General features: G+C 33.7%; 1 protein-coding gene across 5 annotated transcripts; it reads right to left on the reverse strand.

The window, feature by feature from the left end:
- Positions 1-1254: 1254 nt before the first annotated feature.
- LOC100499817 (glutamyl-tRNA reductase-binding protein, chloroplastic) lies at positions 1255-9195 on the reverse strand. Of its 5 annotated transcripts, none has more exons than XM_014766450.3 (11): positions 8734-9195; positions 8615-8651; positions 8413-8517; positions 8168-8317; positions 4228-4308; positions 4064-4145; positions 3638-3721; positions 2650-2697; positions 2521-2577; positions 2371-2427; positions 1255-1860 (listed from the first exon to the last, which is right to left on the reverse strand). In XM_014766450.3, the coding sequence occupies exons 1-6, from the start codon at positions 8799-8801 to the stop codon at positions 4098-4100; spliced, it is 489 nt and encodes a 162-aa protein (XP_014621936.1). In that variant the 5' UTR covers positions 8802-9195; the 3' UTR covers positions 1255-1860; positions 2371-2427; positions 2521-2577; positions 2650-2697; positions 3638-3721; positions 4064-4097. The 5 variants fall into 5 exon arrangements, with proteins under 5 accessions (XP_014621936.1, XP_014621935.1, XP_006595512.1 ...); XM_014766449.3 differs by having other exon boundaries at positions 2650-2746; XM_006595449.4 differs by lacking the exon at positions 3638-3721.

Genomic DNA, 9195 nt, shown 5'->3' on the forward strand with positions numbered 1-9195 from the left:
ACAATGTTGCTTAACAAGTTTTTATCATTAGAGCATATGATTTAACAATGCATTGCTTGAGTGAGTTGTTTATATAAACAATCATTATTTAATTCATTCTTACCAATTAAAGAATCATTTTTCAATTAAAAAATTTAATATGACTCAAGTTAAGCACTCACTCTAACAACTTTAATATTGAAGTAAATTTTTTTATAAATTTTTTAAATCTGTTTTATTGTAAGCTCATAAATTTAAGATAAATAATTCAATTAGGCATGATGATTGTAGATGTTCTTAGTAGAAATAAGTTTAATATAAATATTTTTTTCTCGCGAATGATTAATAATTTAAAATTGAATATTCCGTGTCGATTTTTTCCATATACAAAAAAAATTGATGTTGATAAAGAAATTATTAATAATGGATATTTGGAGAAAAATTTTATAATTTAATTGTAGTAACTTGAGTCAAAATAAGATATTGAACCAAATCAATTAAAAAATCTTAATAACTTCAGTAATTTGAGTAAAAATTAATCGATCCAAACCAAATAAAATAACATAATAATTTCAGTAGTTCGGGTCAAAATTAACATTGATTCATCGAAATCAAAGGAATGAAAAAAAGAAAAAGAAATCAACAAGAGGATCTTAATAAGTGAAATCATTAGAGCATATGATTTAACAATGCATTGCTTGAGTGAGTTGTTTATATAAACAATCATTATTTAATTCATTCTTACCAATTAAAGAATCATTTTTCAATTAAAAAATTTAATATGACTCAAGTTAAGCACTCACTCTAACAACTTTAATATTGAAGTAAATTTTTTTATAAATTTTTTAAATCTGTTTTATTGTAAGCTCATAAATTTAAGATAAATAATTCAATTAGGCATGATGATTGTAGATGTTCTTAGTAGAAATAAGTTTGATATAAATATTTTTTTCTCGCGAATGATTAATAATTTAAAATTGAATATTCCGTGTCGATTTTTTCCATATACAAAAAAAAAATGATGTTGATAAAGAAATTATTAATAATGGATATTTGGAGAAAAATTTTATAATTTAATTGTAGTAACTTGAGTCAAAATAAGATATTGAACCAAATCAATTAAAAAATCTTAATAACTTCAGTAATTTGAGTAAAAATTAATCGATCCAAACCAAATAAAATAACATAATAATTTCAGTAGTTCGGGTCAAAATTAACATTGATTCATCGAAATCAAAGGAATGAAAAAAAGAAAAAGAAATCAACAAGAGGATCTTAATAAGTGAAACCATGATATTGAATAAATTATATTTTTGAAAAGAATAACGTATTCATACAATAATTTTTTCATAATTTCTACATGTTTACCTTTTTCTTTATCTTTTTCCACTACATTCTCTTCTCTTCTCCTTTTGCTCTTCTTTGTACAAATTCATCCTAACTAAATAACACAACTCTTTTATCCGCAAGACATATGCTAACAAGAATATGTTTAGATGAACTGTATATCAAGAATATTATATTCATTACACATGCGAGACATCAGACATATGCTAACAAATGAGATGAAAGGAATATCTTTGTAGTGAATGAGACCAAACATGCTCCATTAACAGGGAAGGAAAGTCATTAACTGTTTGTTTCATATTCTTAGAACATTCAGACATGAGAGGCACTGTTAATGAAGATACCAGCATAATTGTCTTACTTAAAAAGAAAATTTTCAACAAATAAATGTATTACTATTAACGATCAAATAAATTTTTAGTCAATCACTCTACTGATATGTTAAGAACAGGAGGGAGAGCAGGGGATCAGGACTCAGGAGTTCATATAGGTAGCAGGGGTGCTGTGAACACTGGGGATCAGGGATATAACAGCCTGCATATGAGGGAGAAGGCAATAAAGAAGAGAGAGAAAATTAGTTGGAGAGGGAAGGCAGTGGAAGGGAATAAGGTCTGGCACTATTCCTCTTATTTCTTTCATTATTTTCCTCCTTGTTGAGTGATCTCAGGAAAGGCATAAAAACATTCCTTTTTGGCGTTCACATTATCTCAAAGCCAGTATAACAGGAAAATAAGTTTTTTGTAGAAATTCAATAAAACAGTAATATGATTTCCCATTTTCTATCATATTAACGCCCATATATAGGTTTCATATTATCAAATTTCTTTTATCCCAATTCCCAAGTAAGGTGCTTCGCCTACACATTTAATTTAATCAGTTACAAACAACTGGAATGACCCTCAAATATTCATGGCCAATGGATCTTATAATTGTAACTTTGAAAATTAGGTCTTGAAAGATAAAACTAAAAAAACGATGCAGGAAAGACTGAAGTAGGAAATAGAATCACAACAAGGATTTTGCCAAATATGATGATAATCATACCGGACAAAGATCTAGCCGAATCTCTTCCAAAGATTTCTTCCTCTTCTGATGTATTACCTGCATAATTCAAACAAAGGAAATTGTAGATAAGAGATAGTAGTTTTGTTTGACACCATTAGAAGTCCAACAAAAATATGGAAATTTTTATACCAAGAACCCGATGGCTTGTCATATATAATTCAGCTCATGCCAGGATGTCCCTGCATACTACATTTCACAAGTACTTAGTCAAAACCATAAAACAAGAATTTCAAAGAAGTATCAGCAGTCTCAGTCTACCTCCTCTGTTGCATTGACTATCCATTTCTCCAGTTCCGCTACACCAGACTTCACATATTCACCATTTGAGAAAGTGCAACATTCCCGACGCAAAAGACTAAAAATTAATATTAATAATGATGATGATAAAGAAATTATTAATAATGGATATTTTGAGAAAAAATTTATAATTTAATTGTAGTAACTTGAGTCAAAATAGGATATTGAACCAAATCTTAATAACTTTAGTAATTTGAGTCAAAATTAATCGATCCAAACCAAATAAAATATCATAATAATATCAGTAATTTGAGTTAAAATTAACATTGATTCATCGAAATCAAAGGAATAAATAAAAAAGAAAAAGAAATCAACAAGAGGATCTTAATAAGTGAAATCATGATATTGAATAAATTGTATTTTTGAAAAGAATAATGTATTCATACAATAATTTTTCCATAATTTCTGCATGTTTACCTTTTTCTTTATCTTTTTCCACTACATTCTCTTTCTTCTCCTTTTGCTCTTCATTATACAAATTTATCCTAACTAAATAACAACTCTTTTATCCGCAACTGCATGACTATTGTAGCCTGATCATCTCAAGTTTGCAAAGTTAAGTCAGGAGAAGCATTTGGTTCCCCAAATCATACGTGATCAAGTAAGTTTATGATCGTATATCTTTTTTTCTTTTTGATGTTCATTGAGATTACTCGATGGTGTAAACTCTTTTTCCTAATTACTTGCACTAAGCTTGATAATAATATCAGGGTCAATTTTTATTACTACTCTATAACCTTGATAACACGGGACACACAAAATAAATCCATTGTTAGGAGAAATTATTAACATATGGCTTCAGTCAAATTTTACTTGACATGTACTAGAATTTTTTATTTATACCAATTGACATAAGCACCTGTGTCTCTTAAGACTTTACGCAAATGATCCATAGTTTGAATCCTCTTCTTACATATAGAATAAATCATATTGAGAATGAAATACTTACCTTGTGTGCACTCATAATCATTGCCAGAAAACACAATTTGTGTGTGCTCATAATTCCCGATGAAGATTAGTAACTGTTGGAATACTTCATAGCAATACCATGATAAAAAAAAAGATTTTTTTGTTTATAAGAACAATTTAATAAAAAATTCTTTAGCTTGCAGATAAATCTAAAAGTGTTTATGGCAGCTTTTCTACTGAAAAAGCTCTATATTTTCGGTAGAAAGCTCTCAAAAGTACTTTTAGCTTGAATCCAAACAGATAATTTCAATTTCAATAACTAGAAACAGAACAGAAATCCAATTCAAGTAAAAACTGGCCAGAAATATCCAGAAGCAAGGGAAACCATTCATATTGATTCATCCAGCAATCACACGATAAAACTGCAAGTAAATGAAAAGAACTTCAATGGGAGAAGGTGGTGTACCTCAGATCATCATCTAATAAGAAAGAATTTGAGGTCAAATTCTGATTGTCCTTGCTGAGAATTCTCTCATTTCACTAACTACCTGTTTACCATATACTGTTAAGAACTCTGAAGAAACTACCATCATAGTTGTATTTTGAAACAAGTTAAAGAACACAACTTGCCTCATTGGACACACTTTGGGTTCCATACTTGTCATCCCAGTACATTGTGCTGATTCGATAGATTAGGCTCACAGTCAATACCTGTTGATGAAATGTATTTAGCTTTCTTTTCAATTTTATATGTTTAGATGAACTGTATATCAAGAATATTATATTCATTACACATGCGAGACATCAGACATATGCTAACAAATGAGATGAAAGGAATATCTTTGTAGTGAATGAGACCAAACATGCTCCCTTAACAGGGAAGGAAAGTCATTAACTGTTTGTTTCAAATTCTTAGAACATTCAGACATGAGAGGCACTGTTAATGAAGATACCAGCATAATTGTCTTACTTAAAAGGAATAAATAAAAAAGAAAAAGAAATCAACAAGAGGATCTTAATAAGTGAAAACATGATATTGAATAAATTGTATTTTTGAAAAGAATAATGTATTCATACAATAATTTTTCCATAATTTCTGCATGTTTACCTTTTTCTTTTTCTTTTTCCACTACATTCTCTTTCTTCTCCTTTTGCTCTTCATTATACAAATTCATCCTAACTAAATAACACAACTCTTTTATCCGCAACTACATGACTATTGTAGCCTGATCATCTCAAGTTTGCGAAGTTAAGTCAGGAGAAGCACTTGGTTCCCCAAATCGTACGTGAGTGCTTCAAGTAAGTTTATGATCGTATAGCTTTTTTCTTTTTAATGTTTATTGAGATTACTTGATGGTGTAAACTATTTTTCCTAATTACTTGCACTAAGCTTGATAATGATATTAGTGTCAATTTTTATTACTACTCTATAACCTTGATAATACAGGGCACAAAATAAATTCATTGTTAGGAGAAATTATTAACACATGGTTTCAGCCAAATTTTACTTGACATGTACTAGAATTTTTTATTCATACCAATTGACACAAGCACTTGTGTCTCTTAAGACTTTAGGCATATGATCCATAGTTTAAATCCTCTTCTTACATGTGAAATAAATCATATTGAGAATGAAATACTTACCTTGTGTGCACTCATAATCATTGCCAAAAAACACAGTTTGTGTGTGCTCACAATCCCCAATAAAAATTAGTAACTGTCGGAATACCATGATAAAAAAAGATTTTTTTGTTTATAAGAACAATTTAATAAAATGGAGACAAATCTAAAAGTGTTTATGGCAGCTTTTCTACTGAGAAAGCTCTATATTTTCAGTAGAAAGCTCTCAAAAGTACTTTTAGCTTGAATCCAAATAGATTCACGCCAAATTTTGTAAACGGTTGGTGGTCTCACAACATGTAATTAGTTTTTGCATGTATATGTAGTATACTACTTCTATAATGAACTAAAGCTTGTTGAACGTGTTGTACAATGCAGGTTCAGAGGAGACTTATTACATATCTTCACATGGGTATTGTTGGATTTGACATTGAAGGTGACAAGCTCACAAGAGTACATGATCTTGTTGAACAAATGGAGGAGTTCTTGTTTGTGAGGGTTGTGAGGATCAGAGACTTGCCACCAAACATTGACTACTATGTGGAAGTCATGGTTGGAGACTTGATTGCATCGACCCTTTTGTTCATATCCCCCGAATGGAACCAAGTGTTTGCTTTTCAGAAAGAAAAGATCTCAGATGAGTCAGTCTCAATTTTCTTGAAGGACAAGAGACTAGCCAAGAGCATGCCTGAAGCATTCTTAGCTCAGGTGAGATTCAGCATTGATGATGTTCCAACACGTGTGCCGCAAGAATCTTCAACATTGGCACCCCAATGGTACAAGCTAGAGGGTCCAAATGGGAGACTAGTTAGAGGAGAGATCATGCTGTGTTTGTGGATGGGAACCCAGGAAGATGAATCTTTTCCTAATGCTTGGTGTTCAAATGCAACAACGGTGAGTGGTGATGATATTGTCTACACTCGTTCCAAGGTATATATCTCACCAACACTCTGGTACCTTAGAGTCAATGTGATTCAAGCACAGGGCATGGAATTGGAATTGGTTGGGGAATCAGATTTGTTTTTTGTCCAAGTTGATTTGGGGGGCCAACACCTGAGAACCAAGCTTTCCAAGGGTCCAAATCCGCTATGGAATGAGGATTTGGTATTTGTTGCACAAGAGCCATTCAGTGAAACACTTGTCCTCAGTGTGAAGAAACTGACACCTGACAAAAAAATAACATTGGGGAAGCATTGGCTTCATTTGAAAGATGTGAACAAGAGACTAGAAGAGGAGGAAGTGGATAGCAAATGGTATAATCTTGGTAGGCTTACTGATAGCAGATGGTATAACAATCTTGGTAGGCCTAAAATTCCTGACAACACAAGGGAGGTGGAGTATGTTGGTAAGATCAATGCAAGGATTTCATTGGATGGTGCATATCATGTTATGGATGAGCCTAGTGAGTATTGCAGTGATTTCAGACCCTCATCCAAGGAACTTTGGAGTTCCAGCATTGGCGTGTTGGAGGTAGGGATCCAAAAAGCAACAGCTTTGGTGCCAATGAAGAGTGGAGGAACTAGAACTGATGCTTATTGTGTGGCTAAGTATGGCCCCAAATGGGCGCGAACAAGGACCGTTGTTAATAGCCTCTCACCAAAGTGGAATGAGCAACATGCTTGGGAGGTTTATGATCCATTCACAGTGATCACTATTGCAGTGTTTGACAACAACCAGTTAGATGCTGGAAGTAGAGCTAGAGGAGAAAAGGATGCTACTATGGGAAAAATAAGGATTCGGTTGTCCACACTTGAAAATGACAAAGTCTATGCACTTTCCTATCCCCTTGTAGGTGTGAATCCTTCTGGGGTGAAGAAGATGGGAGAAATCCATTTGGCAGTGAGGTTTTCTTGGTCATTCAGGTGTCCAATTAAGATGTATGAATACTATATGTCACCTTTGCTTCCCTTACACCACCATGTCTTCCCATTGTTACCTTCACAACTTCATGCTTTAAGAAACCAACCTGCTCAAATCATAGCACAGAGGTTGAGCAGGGCAGAACCGCCATTAAGGGAAGAGGTTGTGTACTACATGCTGGATTCTAGATCAAGCACTTGGAGCAAAAGAAAAGCCGTCGCCAATTTTAATAGGGTCATGTATCTTGTTGGTGACTTTGTTGCCTTTTGGAGATGGTTAGAGGACATGAGGAATTGGACAAAGCCAATTGCCACATTGCTTTTTAACTTTGTGTGCTTTGTTATGCTCTTTTTCCTTCCAATAGGTATTTTGCCACTTTTGATTCTGTCCTTTGTGTGTGTTTTGTTGAAGCATTACTTCAAGAGGCCTAGGAATCCTTGCCACCCAGATGCAACATTGTTTGGTGCTAATGTGGCAACTCCTGAAGACTTGCAAGAAGAACTTGACATGTTTCCTACTCAACTTGAAGGAGAACCTTTAACATGGAGGTATGATAGATTGAGAATTGTTGCTAGCAATGCACAAAAATTGACTAGTGACTTGGCCACCTTAGGAGAGAAGCTGCAAGCTCTTGTCACTTGGAGGGATCGAAGAGCTACAACAGTATTTTTGCTGTTTTGTAGTGTTGGTTTCCTTGTGACAGTTACTGTTCCTGCAAGAGCTATCATCTTCATTTGGATCACATACTATCTTAGGCATCCTAGATTCCGGGAAATTGAGCCTTCTGTTCTTGTGAACTTCATCAGTAGAATGCCCTCCAAACAAGCTTATATGCTATGATGACATGACGTATCTATTATTCAGTTTTTTTTTTATAACTGTTAGCTAATCAATTGTTGCAAGAAATTTAAGTTTACTGTTTCATTCAAAACCATTGGTCTGGTATTAGCAAATATATTATCTATTTTCTGTTGTCTAGTTAATTTAGAGTAGGTTCTATTTAGTTAGCATTTAGCAATGTGATTTTGATGACATTAGGCATAGATAGGGTTAACAGTAAGTAGTAACAAACCAGGAAATAGTAACAAACCAGGAAATCCAAATCAACGTAGACATTGCAAAAGCGAGTAATGTCTTCCATATTGTTGGTGTTGATTTCAGTGACTAAGTTGTGTGCAGAGTCCCGAAGAGGATCGGGTTGAGCATTTTTGTAATCTGAAGAGGTGACCCATATGCCATCCTGCAATGCAGTATGCAACACAATGAACACATCACTACTAGCATAGGCATAATAAGGTTATATTATGTGTTAATGAGTGTGGTGTTGGTTCGTACCTCCTGAATGTCTTCCAATTGGAGTATCCGATCCACGGCAATAATGTAAATAAAATCTTGATCAACTTCTTCTCCAAACCTTTTCCTCCACACAGAAACAAGACGCTACATACACAGTACACAAAAATGATGAGATTTGAATTATGATTATGATCCTGATTTGATTCGCTAAGATAGGGAACTCAAGTAACAAGTCAGTTGCCTTTGGACTGAGGAGTGCGCAGTCCAAATTGTTCAAACTGATAAACAAACACAAACAGAAATAAATCCCTGGAATTAATAGATATATAATTAACAGAATAGAGAGAGAAGATGAGGTACCTGAACATGAAGAGAAGAGGGGATGTTAGTGTTGTCAGTGGAACTGAAGCAGAACAAGGGAGTGCCATGTTCAGGGTCAACCGCTTCGCTTTGCTCTCACTCTCACTCTTCAATTCCAATTGGGACACCGAACATTTTGGGCAACAATTGCTCCTTCTCAATGAAACTGAGTTATTTCTTTAGGTTGCGGGTGTGAGTGTGACCCATGAACACGCTGTGCCAAATTGCCTCGTTTGAAGAAGCATTTCTTCACCTTCACACCCACTGCTCAACTCAAGTAATAGAAAGGATAAGAAGAACCAAGAACCCGTAATATGTCGTTTTTCCTGCATGGCTAAACGACACTTCGTTTTGGTGCGTTTTAGACTACACTTATGCATGTTTAAGAATGTGGAAAAATAAGGATCTGTCTCTGCATTATCTTTCAAAATTTTCCAAGTCCAAATACAGTGTACAAATCTT

This window comes from Glycine max, chromosome 14, assembly GCF_000004515.6.
Source record: "Glycine max cultivar Williams 82 chromosome 14, Glycine_max_v4.0, whole genome shotgun sequence".
NCBI classification, from domain to species: Eukaryota; Viridiplantae; Streptophyta; class Magnoliopsida; order Fabales; family Fabaceae; genus Glycine; species Glycine max.